This window comes from Bubalus bubalis, chromosome 15 (genome assembly GCF_019923935.1).
Source record: "Bubalus bubalis isolate 160015118507 breed Murrah chromosome 15, NDDB_SH_1, whole genome shotgun sequence".
In the NCBI taxonomy this organism is placed as follows: Eukaryota; Metazoa; Chordata; class Mammalia; order Artiodactyla; family Bovidae; genus Bubalus; species Bubalus bubalis.
Genome location: NC_059171.1, coordinates 30,784,174 through 30,803,056, shown reverse-complemented (window position 1 = coordinate 30,803,056; position 18,883 = coordinate 30,784,174). Strand labels below are relative to the sequence as shown.

At 34.7% G+C, this 18,883-nt stretch overlaps 1 protein-coding gene across 2 annotated transcripts in view; it reads left to right on the top strand.

Moving 5' to 3' along the window:
- Positions 1-18,883, top strand: part of CSMD3 (CUB and Sushi multiple domains 3) — a 1,458,322-nt gene that overhangs the window by 490,475 nt on the left and 948,964 nt on the right. For both annotated transcript variants that reach the window (XM_044928635.1, XM_025265188.2), the window contains exon 6: positions 15,289-15,401. In XM_044928635.1, the coding sequence (XP_044784570.1) occupies positions 15,289-15,401 (113 nt within the window). The remainder of the gene's footprint in view (positions 1-15,288; positions 15,402-18,883) is intronic.

The following is an 18,883-nucleotide window of genomic DNA, read 5'->3' as shown; positions in this document are numbered from 1 at the left end:
GCTTTTCTCTAGTTGTGAATGGGAGATACTCTTTAGTTGTGGTGCATGGGCTTCTCAAGATGGTGGCTTCTTGTTGTAGAGCACAGGCTCTAGGGTTCACTGGCTTCAGTAGTTGAAATGCAAGGTCTCAGTAGTTGTGGTTTCTGGGCTCTAGCTGCTAAGTCACTTCAGTCGTGTCCGACTCTCTGCGACCCCATAGACAGCAGCCCACCAAGCTTCCCTGTCCCTGGGATTCTCCAGGCAAGAACACAGGAGTGGGTTGCCATTTCCTTCTCCAATGCATGAAAGTGAAAAGTGAAAGTGAAGCTGCTTAGTCGTGTCTGACCCTTAGCATGGACTGCAGCCTACCAGGCTCCTCTGTCCATGGGATTTTCCACGCAAGAGTACTGGAGTGGGATGCCATTGCCTTCTCTGTCTGGGCTCTAGAGCACAGGCTTAATACTTGTGGCACATGGGCCCATTTGCTGCATGGCAGGTAGGATCTTCCCTGACCAGGGATTGAACCCATACCTCCTGCATTGGCAGACAGATTCTTCATCACTGAGCCACTAGGGAAGCCCCTGTTTTTTAATTTTAGTTTAATTTGTTTTGGTCAGAGAACATACTTCATAAGATTACAATTATTTTTAAACTGTTGATATTGGTTTTGTGTCCCAGAATAGGGTCTTTTTGTTTGTGTCCATTAAAAAAAAATGTTGCTGAGTAATATATTTTATAAATGTCATATAGGAAAAATTTTTTGATAGAGTTGCCACCCTTATGGCAGAAAGTGAAAAGGAACTAAAAAGCCTCTTGATGAAAGTGAAAGTGGAGAGTGAAAAAGTTGGCTTAAAGCTCAACATTCAGAAAACGAAGATCATGGCATCTGGTGCCATCACTTCATGGCAAATAGATGGGCAAACAGTGGAAACAGTGTCAGACTTTATTTTTCTGGGCTCCAAACTCACTGCAGATGGTGACTGCAGCCATGAAATTAAAAGACGCTTACTCCTTGGAAGGAAAGTTATGACCAATCTAGATAGCATATACAAAAGCAGAGACATTACTTTGCCAATGAAGGTTCATCTAGTCAAGCTATGGTTTTTCCTGTGGTCATGTATGGATGTGAGAGTTGGACTGTGAAGAAGGATGAGCACCGAAGAATTGATGCTTTTGGACTGTGGTGTTGGAGAAGACTCTTGAGAGTGCCTTGGACTGCAAGGAGATCCAACCAATCCATTCTGAAGGAGATCAGCCCTGGGTGTTCTTTGGAAGGAATGATGCTAAAACTGAAACTCCAGTACTTTGGCTACCTCATGCAAAGAGTTGACTCATTGGAAAAGACTCTGATGCTGGGAGGGATTGGGGGCAAGAGGAGAAGGGGATGACAGAAGATGAGATGGCTGGATGGCATCACTGACTCAATGGACGTGAGTCTCAGTGAACTCCGGGAGTTGGTGATGGACAGGGAGGCCTGGCATGCTGCGATTCATGGGGTTGCCAAGAGTCGGACACAACTGAGCGACTGATCTGATCTTATCTGATCTGAGGTCTTCAGTATCTTTATTGATTCTCTGTATACTTAATCACTAACTAAGAAGATTGTTGAAGACTCTCACTGTATTTGTGGCCTATGTATTATTTTGTTTTTTCAGTTTTTGCTTCAGATAAAAATACATGAATAATACTGGATAATATTTAGTCTTATTTAGATGTATTCATTTATCACTATCTACTATTCTACATTTTCTCCAGTGATATTCCTTTCTTTGAGATCTATTTATATTAGTGTGACCATCCCCTAATTTTTATGATTAACATTTTCATGGTATATTTTCTGTTCTTTTACTTTTAATTCATGAGATATTTTTAATAGACTTGTTGAGATATGGTTCACATATGTTAGAATTAACTCATTTTAAGTATAAATTCAGAATTCTGTGATTGTTACAATAGTCTAATTTTGGAACATTTTCATCACTCCAAGAAGAGAACTCATACCCAGCAGCCATCAACTCATCTCAACCATCATTAATAGCAGTCCTAGACAACTACCAATCTAATTTCAGGCTCTTGAGTTTTGCCTATCCTGGATATTTCCTATAAACAGAATCATTCAATATGTCGTCTTTTGTGACTGGTATCTTTCATTGAGCATAATTTTTCAAGCTTCATGTGTGTCACGGCATTTATCAATACTCCATTTTCATTGCCAAATAACATTCAATTGTATGGAAGTACCACATTCTGTTTGTCCATTCATCAGTTGATAAACAACTGAATTTTGGGAGCCTTTTGCAGGAATAATACTATTTTAAGTTTGTGAATAATTGTGATCAATATTTAAGATTTCTAATTTTTTTTTTATTCTGAGGCATTGTAGATTTACCTTCAGTTGCAAGAATTAACACAGAAACATTTGCATACTATTCATTCAGTTTCCCGCAATTGTAACAGCTTGCATAACTGGAATCCAGTATAACAACAGGAAATAATCATTGAGACATTCCATTGAACTTATTCAGATTTCACAAATTTTGCATGCATTCATTACAAGTGTCTGTGCATGTATTTAGTTGCATGCAGTTTACCCCAAGTATAGATTCTTGTGACCATCACCACAGTCAAGATACAAAAAAACTCCACCAAAAAAATCCCTCGAACTACACTTTTATAGCCATAGTCATGTGCTGTCACACCCCCACACAATATCACCAAACCTGGCAACTACTACCATATTTTTCATCTTTTTAATATTGTCATTTCAAGAATGTTCTATAGGTGAAAATGTACAACATATAACCTTTATAAGATTTCTTTTTTTTCTCACTTAGAATTTTTGCTTTCACACATAATTACTTTGAGAGTCATAGAAGTTGTTTTGTACATCAATAATTTGTTCTTTGTATTGCTGAGTAGTTTGAACATTCTTTGTCATTGCCTTTCTTTGGGATTGGAATTAAAACTGACCTTTTCCAAGGCTATGGCCACTGCTGAGTTTTCAAAATATGCTGATATATTGAGTGCAATATTTTCACAGCATCATCTTTTAGGATTTGAAATAGCTCAACTGGAATTTCATCACCTTCATTAGCTAAAGAGATGGGAATACCAGACCACCTGACCTGCCTCCTGAGAAATCTGTATGTAGGTCAAGAAGCAACAGTTGGAACTGTACGTAGAACAGTTAGAAGTGTACATAGACTGGTTCCAAATTGGGAAAGGAATACATCAAGGCAGTATATTGTCACCCTGCTTATTTAACTTACATGCAGAGTACATCATGCAAAATGCCGGGCTGGATGAAGCACAAGCTGGAATCAAGATTATAAGGAGAAATATCAATAACTTCAGATATGCATATGACACCACCCTTATGGCAGAAAGCGAAGAAGAACTAAAGGGCCTCTTGATGAAAGTGAAAGAGGAGAGTGAAAAAATTGGCTTAAATCTCAAATTCAGAAATCTAAGATCATGCTATCTGGTTCCATCACTTTATGGCAAATAGATGGGGAAACAAAGGAAACAGTGAGAGACTTTATTTTCCTGGGCTCCAGAATCACTGCAGATGGTGACCGCAGCCATGAAATTAAAAGACACTTCTTGGAAGACAAACTGTGAGCAGCCTAGACAACATATTAAAAAGCAGAAACATTACTTTGCCAACAAAGGTCTATCTAGTCAAAGCTATGGTTTTACCACCAGTCATGTACAGATGTGAGAGTGTGTGTGTATGTATGTATGTGTGTGTTTGTGTGTGTGTGTTAGTCACTCAGTTGTGTCTGACTCTTTGCGACGCCATGGATTATAGCCCTCCAGGATCCTCATTCCATGGGATTCTCCAGGCAAGAGTATTGGAGTGGGTTGCCATTTCCTTCTCCATACAACTGCCTCTGTGTATGTGTGTGTGTGTCTGTGTGTGTGTGTGTGTGTGTGTGTGTGTGTTAGTCGCTGTCATGTCCGACTCTTTGTGACCCCATGGACTGTAGCCTGCCAGCTTCCTCTGTCTATGGAATTCTCCAGGCAAGAGTATTGGAGTGGTTTGCCATTTCCTACCAATGTGAGAGTTGGACTATAAAGAAAAGTTTCTTGGACTGCATGGAGATCCAAACAGTCCATCCTAAAGGAAATCAGTCCTGAATATTCATTGAAAGGACTGATGCAGAAGCTGAAACTCCAATACCTTGGCCACCTGATGCGAAGAACTGACTCATTGGAAAAGACCCTGATGCTGGGAAAGATTGAAGGCAGGAGGAGAAGGGGACAACAGAAGATGAGATGGTTGGATGTCATCACCGACTCAGTGGACATGCATTTGAGTAAGTTCTGGAAGTTGGTGATGGACAGAGAATCCTGGCATGCTGCAGTCCAATGGGTTGCAGAGTTGGACATGACTGAGCGACTGAACTGAACTGAACTAATTGCTGAGTAGTATTCCATGATATGGATGTGCTACAATTTATTGAATCTTTCATCTGTTGTGAAGAATTTGAGTTTTCTCAAGCAGTTTTTGAAGATTATAGGTTTTTGTGTGACTAAAACTTCTTGTATTGCTGGCATAATGCTCAAGAGTACAATTACAGGTTGTATGGTAAGTACAATTTTAGTTTTCTAAGAGGCTATATTACTCTTGTCCAGAGTGGCTATACATTATACATTCCCGACAGCAGTATATTGGGTGGTCCAGTTTCTCCATATCCTCATATTTGGTGGAGTCACTCTTTTTAAAGTGTGACTCTTTTTAAAGTATTGTAACAGGTATATCATGGTATCTTACTGTGCATTTCATTTGCATATTCTCATGGTTAATAATGAGGAATATAGATTTGTATACTTATTTTCAAATTTATACCCTTTCAGTATAATGTCTATTTATATCTTTTGCTCATTTGTTACTTTTTTCTTTTTTTGCCTTTTTTACTGGTTGAGGTTAAGAAGTCTTTATGTTTTCTACATACAAATACTTTGTCAGATATGTGGTTCAGTTCAATGCAGTTACTCAGTCGTGTCCGGCTCTTTGGGAACCGCAGCATGCCAGGCCTCCCTGTCCATCACCACTCCTGGAGTTCATCCAAACTCATCCCCATTGAGTCGGTGATGCCATCCAACCATCTCATCCTCTGTCATCCCCTTCGCCTCCTGCCCTCAGTCTTTCCCAGACCAGGGTCTTTTCAATGAGTCAGTCAGTCAGATCAGGTGGCCAAAGTATTGGAGTTTCAGCTTCAGTATCAGACCTTCCAAAGAACACCCAGGACTGATCTCCTTTAGGATGGACTGGTTGGATCTCCTTGCAGTCCAAGGGACTCCCAAGAGTCTTCTCCAACACTGCAGTTCAAAAGCATCAATTCTTCATTGCTCAGCTTCACAGTCCATCTCTCACATCTATACATGACTACTGGAAAAATCATAGCCTTGACTAGACAGACCTTTGTTGACAAAGTAATGTCTCTGCTTTTTAGTTCACTGTCTATGTTGGTCATAACTTTCTTTCCAAAGAGTAAGTGTCTTTTAATTTCATGGCTGCAGTCACCATCTACAGTGATTTTGGAGCCCAGAAAAATAAAGTCAGCAGCTGTTTCCACTGTTTCCCCATCTATTTGCCATGAAGTGATAGGACTGGATGCCATGACCTTAGTTTTCTGAATGTTGAGCTTTAAGCCAACTTTTTCACTCTCCTCTTTCACTTTCATCAAAAGGCTCTTTAGTTCTTCGCTTACTACCATAAGGGTGGTGTGGTATGAAAATATTTTCCATATTATACCTTGTCTTTTTATCTTTTTATTCAATATCTTCTGCACCATTAAAGTATTTAATTTTGATGAGACCCACTTTATCAATTTTTTTCTTCTGAATCATGGTTTTGAATTAAATCTAAAACTTCATTTAACCTACATCCCTCAAATTTACTTTTATATGTTTTTCAAAGTGTTTTATAATACTTTTATGTTTCACATGTAAGTCTGTCATGAAGCTTGGGCTAATGTTTTTTCATAATTATGAAAATTATGTAAAATGTAAATATGTAAAAATTTACATAAATATGTAAAATTATGAAATTTTACATTAAGTCATTTTTGCCTATCATTTTCCATTTGCTTCAGCATCACTTGTTGAAAAGGCTATGGCTTATTCGCACTTCATTCTTCTTTTTCAAATTTGTTTTAAATTTTCTGGATCTTTACCTTTCTATATACATTTATAATTGCCTTGTCAATATCTATGAAAACAATTTGCTGAGAATTCAACAGGAATTGTATTAAATACACATTTAATAGTTTTGAGGATCATTTTGTGAAGAATTGTCTTCTTTATTATGCTAAGTCTCCAATTAAGGATTGTGGTATGTTGGTCTATTTATTTATGTCTTTTATTTCTTTCATTGCATTGTGTAATTTTTTTGAGATAGACCCTGTAAGCAATGTACTGAAACTATACCTCAGAATTTACTTTTATTTCAAACAATTTTAAATTGCATTGTGATTTTAAACTATTTTAATTTCCACATATTCATTGTTACTGTTTAGAAATGTGAATGATTTATGTTCATCTTGTATCCAGTGACTTGGCTGAATGTGTTTATTTATTCTAGAACTCATTTTATATACTGGTTGAGATTTTCTGCATAAATAATCTTGTCACCTTCAAATAGGACAGTTACTTTCTTTCCAATATGTTTCTTTTATTTATTTTCTAAGCTTTATTGCATTCTCTAGAACATGAATGAGAATGATGTGTCATGTTCCTAATCTTAATGAAAGTCATCCAGTGGTTCACCATTAATGTGATGTTAATTGTATTATAGGTTTTTGGTATATGATCTTTATCAAATTGAGGGTATTCCATTTGTTCCTAATTTGCTGGGAGCTTTTATCATGTATATGTGCTGGATTTTGTCAAATGCTTTTTCTGTGTCCATTGATTTGATTATTTAAATTTTCTTCTATAGCCTGTTGAGATGGTAGATTACATTGATTTTTCAAATGTTGAACTAACCTTATGTAACTCTTAATAAATCTCACTGGATCATGATATATAATTCTCTTCTTATTTTCTGGATTTAATATGCTAATATTTTATTGAGAATTTTGCATCTAAGTTCATGAGATAGATTGGTTTGTAAATTTTGTTTTTGATTTTGTATTTTTGTTTTTCTACTGACTTAATGCTTTTGAACTGTGGTGTTGGAGAAGACTCTTGAGAGTCCCTTGGACTGTGAGGAGATCCAACCAGTCCATTCTAAAGGAGATCAGTCCTGGTGTTCTTTGGAAGGAATGATGTAAAGCTGAAACTGCAGTTCTTTGGCTACCTAATGCAAAGAGTTGACTCATTGGAAAAGACTCTGATGCTGGGAGGGATTGGAGGCAGGAGGAGAAGGGGACAACAGAGGAATGAGATGGCTGGATGGCATCACCGACTTGATGGACATGAGTCTGAGTGAACTCCAGGAGTGGTGATGGACAGGGAGGCCTGGCGTGCCTCGATTCATGGGGTTGCAAAGAGTCGGACACGACTGAGTGACTGAAGTGAACTGAATCTGGTTTTATTATCAGGGTAATACTAGCCTTGAAAAATGAGTTGAGAAGTGTTCCCTCCTCTTATTTCCTGGAAAAAAAATGAGCAAAATTGTTGCAGTTCTTTATATGTTTAGTAAAATTCTCTCTTAAAGAATCTAGATCTGGATTTTTTTTTGTCAGGTTGCTGCAGTCCATGGGGTTGCAAAGAGTCAGACATGACTGAGCAACTGAACTGACTGACTGAAATTACAAGTTTAATTTTGAATTGGTGGTAGTACTATTCAGCTATTCTATTTATCTGTGTTAAAATTTGATAGTTGAATACACACACATATTATATCTAAAGTATAAACCTGGATTTCTATGAAGCATGTGTTTAGATAAAAATGACACTATTCAGTAGCAACTAATTTTTATAAGATAACATGTATCTAAAAGATAGATCATACAAGTGGGGGATAAGTGATAAAACAGAGTTGGGGGGCAGATAAGGATATATAAGTAGGGTGTGTGGCTAAAGGGGGAAAGAGAACACTTTGTGTGACTACTTCTCTTATATGCCTTGCAAATTATTTATTGCATCTGGCTTCTGAGAAATTGGACTATATAACACAATACTTAGCCTCTTAATGCTCTTGTTAAAACCATATAGGATTGTATGTTCTGTAGGCCAGTGACTTTCAAACATCTAATCAAGAGCAGAGTCAGAAATCTGTGACAAAAAAGTACAGTCTGGTCAGTGTCACTATCTCTACACCCCATACACAGAGTATTCATGACTTGAATAGAGTGAAATAGTGCTTTTGATGCCATCCATAAATGGATTAATTTTGTTGTTAAGATAGTATATCTACTTATACTGCAGAACATAATAGAAAGCTTATTAGTTTTTCATTTTGACTGTGTTTAAAGATGCTGATTTTTCTTGGGACTGTGGAATACATTCCTAACCAGACAAAAATAACATCAGTGGTTTCTGAAAGGGTTCGTTAAACTAATTCCACTGCATATGATTTGACTTTAAGGTGAAGTGTGAAAAGAGGAGAGTCTTTGTTGAAATACATTTACAGAATTCTTGGTTAAAACATATTTTTTAAAAACTATGAGAGGAGGATACAGTTACAAAAGAATAACTCAAAAACCTTTTGACTAGTGTACCTTCCCTCATCCCCAAAAGCATTTTTGGTGGCTAATTTCTGTAGCACACACGTTGAGAAATTTTGTAAAAGGGGATTACTTTATATAATCAGCATCATTTATTATCTATAGTTTGAAATGTGCTTGTGGATTCAACGATAAATCCAGTGTGGCTCATTTTCCAAATTCTTATAATTTGTGGAATATATATAATAAGATGAAATCAGTATTAAGTGCCAAAAGAAGAGTTTAACAGAGGAGTAACTTTCAACTAAGAAAACTGAAGAACTCTGAAGGAAATATAACTTTAGATGGACCTTAAATAAAGAAAAGAATGAAAGCATTTGATAATGGTATGAGATAGAGTTATTGACAATTTACATTAAAAATATGAATGAATGCTTAGATACAGAAAGATGGGGCATGTATCAAGTTTATATTCATTTATTTTCTTGATAAACAATTTCAGTGTATACATACTTTTCATCAGTCATTGTGCTCAGCACTAGGGACTTAGTGAACTATTTCAATGAAAATATAAAATAATACTGAAGATAGAAAACTTACTATTAAAAATATAATAATTATGTGATAAGAATATTCACAGGTGCTCTGTGAGGGCAGAGAAGGAGAATGAGCATTTATATTAACCTTGAAACTTTAAGGCTAGCTTCACAAAGTAAGAAAATTTTAAAAACATGGTACTTATTTCAGTCTTAAAGAGTAGTATGTGAAAAGACCCTGAGTTAAGATGAAAGAATGAATTTTAGAAATTAATTAGAGCTCAATATAAAACAATAAACCTGATAACACAATCTTGGAGAACTAGGAAGCATGAAGAGTGAATCTTATCTCAGTCCCAGAGAAAGAGGGTCAAAAGAGATAAAAGAAGGAGAGTGGGGACGAAGTGAGAGAATGAGAGAGCAAGAACGAGAAAGCAGTAAAATCAGGAGAAAGTGGGAGAATTGTGGTGTCTGCCAGGTGATGATTTGAAAAATCATGGGTTTAGATTTGACTGTTTCTATAGACTCTTGAGAGTCCCTTAGACTGCAAGGAGATCCAACCAGTCCACCCTAAAGGAGATCAGTCCTGGGCGTTCATTGGAAGGACTGATGCTGAAGCTGAAACTCCAATACTTTGGCCACCTCATGCGAAGAGTTGACTCACTGTAAAAGACCCTGATGCTGGGAGGGATTGGTGGCAGGAGGAGAAGGGGACGACAGAGGATGAGATGGCTGGATGGCATCACCGACTCGATGGACGTGAGTTTGAGTGAACTCCGGGAGTCGGTGATGGACAGGGAGGCCTGGTGTGCTGCGATTAATGGGGTTGCAAAGAGTTGGACACGACTGAGCAACTAAACTGAACTGAACTGATAGTTACTAAAGATGAGAGAAAACAGATCAGACCGCCAAAGATGACATCTGTTGTTGGAAATGCAAATTTTGAGAAAGTTGAAAACCAGAGATCCACCAAGGACAGCAGTGAGGATTTGAGAAGAGTTATAAACCAAAGGAATAAGCTTAGAATAGTTCTAGGCTCTTTTTAAAAAAATGGTAAAGACTTATGGTTCTTTTAGTTTTCTTACACTTAATTGAGTTTTTTTTTAATATAAATTTATTTATTTTAATTGGAGGCTAATTAGTTTACAATATTGTATTGGTTTTGCCATACATTTAGTTTTAAAACAATCTTGTACCTATAAAAATAAAACATTGCATTTATTTAATGCCAATTTATGATTTAGTTATTTCTCTAGAAAATTGTATAAATAAAAGCAATTTTAGCAAAGATTAATTATGGCAGATCACACTGTATTATTGTCAGTATCCTATATTGAATGTGCAATGAACTTTGATGCTATTATTAATTTACTATGCTCATTCAAATTTATTAATTACTCAAATGGCATGTCTTAAATTCTTTTTGGAAATAAATAACTATCGTAGGTTATAAGTTTATGATATTTATTGTTATCATTATTGTTATTAATATAATACTCCTAAAATCCAAGTTAATAATTACACTTTCACAACATAAAATCACGAGTATGGCTGTTTCAAGTGTAAAATGCAGAAGATAACAGACAAGTTGAAACTTTATTGCTAGAAATTCTTCATCAGGTTGCTCTTTTTTTTTTTTTTTGATACATCTTTTGCCACCCTCTGAAATTATCTTACTCATTTGTTTATGTTATCTTATTTGTTTGTAAGACCACAGATCTTGTTGGTGTTGTTTACAATTATATTTCCAACCCTTAACATCAGTGTTTGTCACATAGTAAATGCTCAGTAAATAAAGGGTATACTTAATCTCTTTCAGTACCAAGAGGTGATTCTCATTGGCTTTATACTAGAATGAATCCATATGGGCCTACTTTCAAGTGACCATAGTAGCTTCATATAGGGATAACAGTGAGTTATATTTAAGAAATATCTCTGTTAGTATTTAAGAAATTAATTATCATAAGTAGTTAATTTAATGTAATCTTTCTGGTTGGCACATAATCTCACACCTCCTGATAACATGTGAAATATATTGCACATAAATGGAAATTCATTTACTAGATTGCTCCATAAGTCACGAAGTCATATTGCATAAATCATGTTTAAATAGTGAGCAATACTAAGAGCAATTTGGAAATTCCATGTGACTCCCTTATAACCAATGAAGCTAAATAGTTTTCTTCTCTGGTGGCAGATGGGTCTTTGGTGTACTTGCTTTCTATTTCTTGGTTTGTCTACTGCTATGCTTGGTTTGTCTACTGTTAACGCTTCATGAGAATAAGCACTGATCTGTTAGAATTATCCGTTTGGTTCTACCTCTGTTAAATTGTCATTTTTTTTTTTTTCAACCTCATGCACATTTTGCTTCTAGATAATTCTACTCTAACATCTTCAGTTCTATCTTTCTCAATTCCTGAAGCTGAATTCAGTTTATAAACTGTAGTTCCATAGTAACTATTACTTGCTGTTTTACTCCATTCTTTTGCTGGAATTATTTTTGATGTTGCTGAGAAAGGTGGAAAGTTTATCATTTTTATTGTCTGTATCATTTTCTTTCCTCTCACACTTTTCTTGATGTGCTTGTTGAGTTGCTTCTCATCTGTTGGATTCTCTAAGGGTCATTCTCCATACTGTATACTTTAGTCTTTTATAACCATCCATATATTATATTCTCTCTATATGTAGAAATGTGTGCAGCCTATCAAAAATAATTTAAACTTTCCCTAATGGGTGTTTATGCTCATTGAATAAGGGAATTGAAGAGCATAAAATTATAAATCAAAATCTGGCATGCTATGTACCGAAAATATAATTGTACCAAATCCAAATTTTTTTCATTGAATTTTTGTTTAAACCAAGCCACCCAGAAAGCAAACAAAATTAAACATAACCTGGATACTGCACTTTCTGAAATAAATGAAGTAAATTTTTAAAAGATGAATTTTAAAATTAAGCATGCATTTTACAAATATTTATTTACTCAATTCAGATTCATCAAAAAAAAAAAAAAAAACAGCCGGCTCTACTTATGAACAGTCACACTAAGAAAAGAGGAAATAAGACACTGATTCAGTTCAGTTCAGTTGCTCAGCTGTATCCAACCCTTTGTGAGCCCATGATCTGAAGCACACCAGAAACCCTGCCCTTCATCAACTCCTGAAGCTTGCTCAAACTCACATCCATCAAGTCGGTGATGCCATCCAACCATCTCATCCTCTGTCGTCCCCTTCTCCTGCCTTCAATATTTCCCAGCATCACGATCTTTTCCAATGAGTCCGTTCTTCACATCAGGTGGCCAAAGTATTGGAGCTTCAACTTTAGCATCAGTCCTTCCAATGAATATTCAGTACTGATTTCCTTTAGGACTGACTGGTTGGATCCCGTGCAGTCCAAGGGACTCTCAAGAGTCTTCTCCAACATCACAGTTCAAAAGCGTCAATTCTTTGGCGCTCAGCTTTCTTTATGGTCCCAACTCTCACATCCATACATGACTCCTGGAAAAACCATAGCTTTGGCTAGATGGGCCTTTGTTGGCAAAGTAATGGCTCTGCTTTTTAATATGCTGTCTGAGTTGGTTATAGCTTTTCTTCTAATGAGCAAGTGTCTTTTAATTTCATGGCTGCAGTCACCATTTGCAGTGATTTTGGAATCCAAGAAAATAAAGTCTCTCACTGTTTCCATTGTTTTCCCACATGTTTGCTATGAAGTGACGGGACCAGATGCCATGATCTTATTTTTTCGAACGTTGAGTTTTAAGCCAGCTTTTTCACTCTCCTCTTTTATTTTCCTCAAGCAGCTCTTTAGTTCCTCTTCACTTTCTGCCATAAGGGTGGTGTCATCTGCATATCTGAGGTTATTACTATTTCTCCTGGCAATCTTGATTCCAGCCTGTGCTTCATCCAGCCCAGCATTTCACATGATGTACTCTACATATGAGTTAAATAAGCCAGGTGACAATATGTAGCCTTGATGTACTCCTTTTCCAATTTGCAACCAGTGTGTTGTTCAATGTCCAGTTCTAATTGGCTTCTTGACCTACATACAGATTTCTCAGGAGGCAGGTAAGGTGGTCTGGTATTCCCATCTCTTTAAGAATTTTCCACATTTGTTATGATCCACACAGTCAAAGGCTTTACCATAGTCAATGAAGCAGATGCTTTTCTGGAATTCTCTTGCTTTTTCTATGTTCCAATGGATGTTGGCAATTTGATTTCTCATCCTCTGCCTTTTCCAAATCCAGCTTGACCATCTGAAAGTTCTCAGTTCACATACTGTTGAAGTGTCACTTGGAGAATTTTGAGCATACTTTGCTAGTGTGTGTGATGAGTGCAACTGTGCAGTAGTTTGAACAATCTTCGGCATTGCCCTTCTTTGGGATTGGAATGAAAAATGACCTTTTTCAATCCTATGGCCACTGCTGAGTTTTCCAAATGTGCTGGCATATTGAGTGCAGCACTTTGACAGCATCATCTTTTGGGATTTGAAATAGCTCATATGGAATTCCATCATCTCCACTAGCTTTGTTCATAGTGATACTTCCTAAGGCCCACTTAACCTCACACTCCAGGATGTCTGGCTCTAGGTGAGTAATCACACCATTTTGATTATCTGGGATCATTAAGATATTTTTTGTATAGTTCTTTTGTGTATTCTTGCCACCTCTTCTTAATGTATTCTGCTTCTGTTAGGTCTGTACCATTTCTGTATGGTTAAGTCCATACCATTTCTGTATCAACTTAATACACTGAGAGGGATAAGTTAAAGAAAATTCATTCTAAAGCTGGTGGAGAAATGAGAAACATATGTGACAGAAGCCACCTTGTTCATCTTAGAATCCATGAAAATTGGATTTCACAATAATGTTGCCAAGCCCACTGTATACATTCTTGGGCACAGTTGTACAATGAATGTGAATTCATAATTTTTGTGCTGTGGCAGGTGGTCATCCACTAAAAGCAATGGCTAGCTCCCAAGCATCCTAGGAAATGTGAATTTAGGGGAATAAAAGGGAAGGATGTAGGATAAAATGTTTTTGTTTCACTGTCTACACTTCACTAGTGATTACATGTGCAAGATGGATATTCTAATCTCCCCCTACCTGTCTCCGAGAATGAATGACTGCCAAGCATTGAGAGAGGAGTTGTAATCTCCTGCCCCAACATACGTGCGCACACACACACACACCCGCAAGTGGTCTAGTTTGTCTTCCTATGAAGAAAGGAAGAAAAGTATAGGCTTTGAAGATTGGGAAAGATATGCCATATAGCGGTATTAGGAAACCTTTTCTAGAATTCTGCTTCACGATGTAATAGTCTTTTGAGAGCATTTTACCTTGGCTTTATAACACATATCTACTATTTAAATAGATTTATAGGGTGGTATTTTTTGTTGAATTAAATCAGAAAAAATGCTTTGCTGGAAATCTTCAAAAGATTATAGAGCTTTGAAAGTTATTTCATCTGTTAATCATGACCAATATCTGGGGCATAGTTTTAAATATTTGCTTTAAGGAGATTATGCAATAATCTCTGTGACTAGATACATGGTGACTAAGTATATATTCAAAATACAATCTGTTTTCTATCTATTGGAGCAGAACTCTAGTGCCTTATAGTATTATAATGAAAGCTAATCATACAAATGTACAATGCTATGAAATTACATTAAAATAGTGCTCATTCTAGGAAATAGTAAAATCTTCCATTGAATGTGAAATGTTAAAAATATATAAAATGGAAAAAACTATATCAATTGCTTTAAAGTCTGTTTTGTAATTATACTATATCAATACATACAAAGGTTATGCAGTGACCAACACTATTAGCTAAGCAGCCATTATGTTTATTATTATCTATTTAATAAATTTGGGAGAATCAAAAACATTTTTTTTTTGAGAATCAAAAATTACATTTAGTTTCCAGTTGATTTTACTCCTATATGCAACCTGATAGGAACAGCTTATTTTGAAATTATACTATTCTATGATTGACTTTTCTATGCATAAAACTACTATTTCACTTGTGCTTAAAAAGGTAGCAGTGAAAAGTTATGAATATTGTATACAGGTAAACTTTTTTGGATCCCAATTCAGTGGCAATGTTTACTACTGAAAAGCTTTTTAAATTTGTTTGTTGTTGTCTTCCATAATTCAGGTTATCTGGAATGAATATACCACCACCAATTATCAGCAACAAAAACTGGCTCAGACTGCATTTTGTTACAGACAGCAATCATCGATATCGTGGATTTAGTGCTCCGTATCAAGGTATATTTAACTAATACCTCTGCCTCTTTTGACGTGTAAAATGATTTTGGTATACATAACTGCATTTTATGTTAGAGGCAAAATATCTTTATCTTAAAACATGGTAATTTGAGTAAGCAAAAATGACCATTTTCTTGCTAAGGCAATATTGTGATCATAACTAAATTGCAGTATAAAAGTTAGTTGGGTTTTATAGCACACTGTCCAGAATAAAGAATATTATAACCTCCAAAAGATAATGTGTAACATGTAATATTTATCTTTAAGAAAGTGCTTCAGCAGTGGGACATGCTACCTAAACATGTACCACAAAACACTGCAGAAAATTCTGAACAGATTCTTCATCAATTGAAATCCATTTCCATATACAGTGTTTTTGTGGATGCTATTTTAGTTAACCTTGTTAAGATTGCTGTCTACCATTTTTATTAACAGGTATAATTTTGAATAAGTGAGATATAGTATTTGCTATGTTAACTTAAAAAAACTCTGTTTAGAACTTGATTATTATGAGGATGGAGTATTAATAAAAATGTGTTTTCTGTAATGTTTAGTAATATTATGTGGATTTAGTGCATTTTATCCTCAGACTACTTATGTAAATAATTCATTTCATTCTCAGCAGTGTATTAGCTACTATTCAGTGAACATTGCCACAGTTACATATTTCCATTTATCTATTTTTTTACAATACTTTCCTTTTTAGTAATCTTCAGTATTAAGCACTTTGGGAATTTAATATGATGGCTTTCAGCAGCTTATAGTTAATAACTGAAATAGTATTAGACTACATATTGTTTTCTGGAATACAGATTTCAACAATTTATATTTTGTATACCAGTAACCTTTCTACAGCTACCCTGTCAATACGTTTCTCATAATAATAGGAAAAGATTAATATGATTGGAATTTGTAATAGTGTATTGGGTGTCACTGTAATAAAAATTCCAAAGATTTTAACTCAAGATTTTAGACAAAGTCCACTGTAGAAAAATCTATAATTTCTATTGTAAAGTTGTTGATTCAAATGGAAACATGAATGCAGATTTTCTCTTAAAGCTGTGCATTGCATTAACATCTCTTAACGATAGCATATATTGTCTAGTATATCCATTAGCTCATAAAACTTTATATTTTTAAAATGAAAATTAAATATCTATAGAAATTTTTCCTTTATTTTATTAAAAATAACTGGGCATATTACTTAAATCTTATGATTTTTAGCCAGTGTCATTTTAAAATTTGCAATCACATTTTGCTGCGTTTTTACTTAAATTTAAAAAATTTTTGTGTTCTTCAGAAATAAGAGGACTCTTTAATTGAAAATAAATAGTTTTTGTAGAGCCTCTTTATTTCTGGGTTCACCCCTTTCTTTATGGAGTTTTCCACTCACATGATTTTATGGCTCTGATTTCCCTCTACAATGAGTTAAGGCAGATGGCATGGCAGATATTCAAATGATTATCATCTTTGACTCATGTGGTGATCCTTTCTGTTCGATTCATGGAATCCTTCAGTAGGATGTACTCTTTATCTGAATAGAAATAAAGTAGCACTTATTTTATTTTGAAATGTACAACTTGCAGAGAGGGAAAAAAAATAGATGTCCTGTCTTAAAAAATAAAGTGGTATTTCATTTGCTGAATGCTGTATGGTTTCATAAAAATGATATCTTTAGATAGATTGTTTTGCATTATAAGACAGTAGTACAAAATTGTTAGTAGATTTGTGTACTTAATTATCAATATTGTACTGACTGATCTTAAATTGACTTTTATTGTACATTCAAGATTCAATTTGATTTTCCTGCATTGCCTATCCAGTTTCAGCACTGAGGAGTAACATATAAAAATATTTGCTGTAGAAAAATAGGAAGTGTTTTATGGGATATGAATTATTTCTATTTTTAGCAGGAAAAGGAGCTCAAATGAGGATGACTTTAGATATAATCTGTATCTTCACACTATAGAGGGAATAAGGTGGCCTGAGAAAATGTAAGCTATAATTTTATAATAAAATCAAGGAAAAGTTTTAATATATAAAAGCATACCTTTGCACTGTATCCTTTTAAAACTTTCCTGATTCAGCCTTGAGTTTTTCAACTGCATTATCTTCAAAAAACATTTTACCTAAACCACAGAAGTTCAGTTGGAGAAGTAATTATTGAAACTATAATCAAAGAAATTTGGATTAACAAATGCTCTGCTAGGCTAACTTAAATAGCTAAAAAATTCATAATTCCATAATCTGACATCCTGAATACATGCCCAGACATGAAATGACAATCATGATTTTCAGATTGTTTTGTGCTACCATATAATTTCAGTAGTATCTAAATTGTAACCAATTCAAGATAGAAAATTTTGTGGAATATTCTACTCAAAAGTCACCACCAGGTCTCCATGTGGCATGATTTCCTAATAACTCAAATATTTATTGAGTACTTGTAATTATTATTGATTTGTATTGTTTCCAAAGATTGATGTTTTTCCCCCTAATGTTTTTGTTTAATCTGCATTATTTATATTATGAAAATAAGCTGAAAACTCCTAAGATTCCTAAGTACCACTAGCTATTTTTAATAGTTTGCCCCATAATTGATACTGTAATTGATAGTATAGGCACATAGATACAGCAACATGCTTTCCCCCATAGAGCTTCCTTTCAGTTATGTTATAGACTGGCTTCTTTATTATTTTATATACAGCAATTTAAATAGGGTTATGTAGAGTTTGAGGATACACACTGACAAATATTATGTTCTGACCCAAAAGTAGTGAGAAAAATCATGATTTAAATGAAATACCTTTGATACAGAAAATGCTTTTCCTCCCCTTGGTCCCATATTGAATATATTCACTCCTATCTAAAACAAATAAAGCATACCCCCCAAATTTATTTATATTGGAAATATCTTCTTTTAAAGTTCTATTATTATCTGTTCTATGCTTTAAAACTTTTCCTTTTTCAATTTTCAATTCTCCCTCAAAGGAAGATTTCAATATCGTTTTTCCATATTAGTCTTTGATTTTAAATAAGATTCTTATATTTAATTTACATTAATCTCTTCTAATAAGAACTTGAATAGTGCTACTTCACACATAATAGTGAAACTTTTCTTTATCTGTGGTGTTTTCAAGTTCTCTTATTTATTTATATAAATCCCCATATTATTGTCATAAACCTAAAATCTATTATTTTCTATTTGCATGAATAATTAATCAATTTTCTTAATTTCTAAATTGGAAGGAGATTTTCAGATGACAACCATAGAGAAAATTTTACCTCTACATGGTGTTTATTAAGAACTATAATTTTTATCAGATATTCAAGTGTGAAATATTATTACAACAGTTTCATTTTAAGTTATTTGACATATCACACTTTTTAATATACAAAGATACAATTCCTGTATTCATAAAATTGTCTTTGGCATGCAAATTTAGGAATTACAGCATTTAAATAATTATAAATATGTAAAT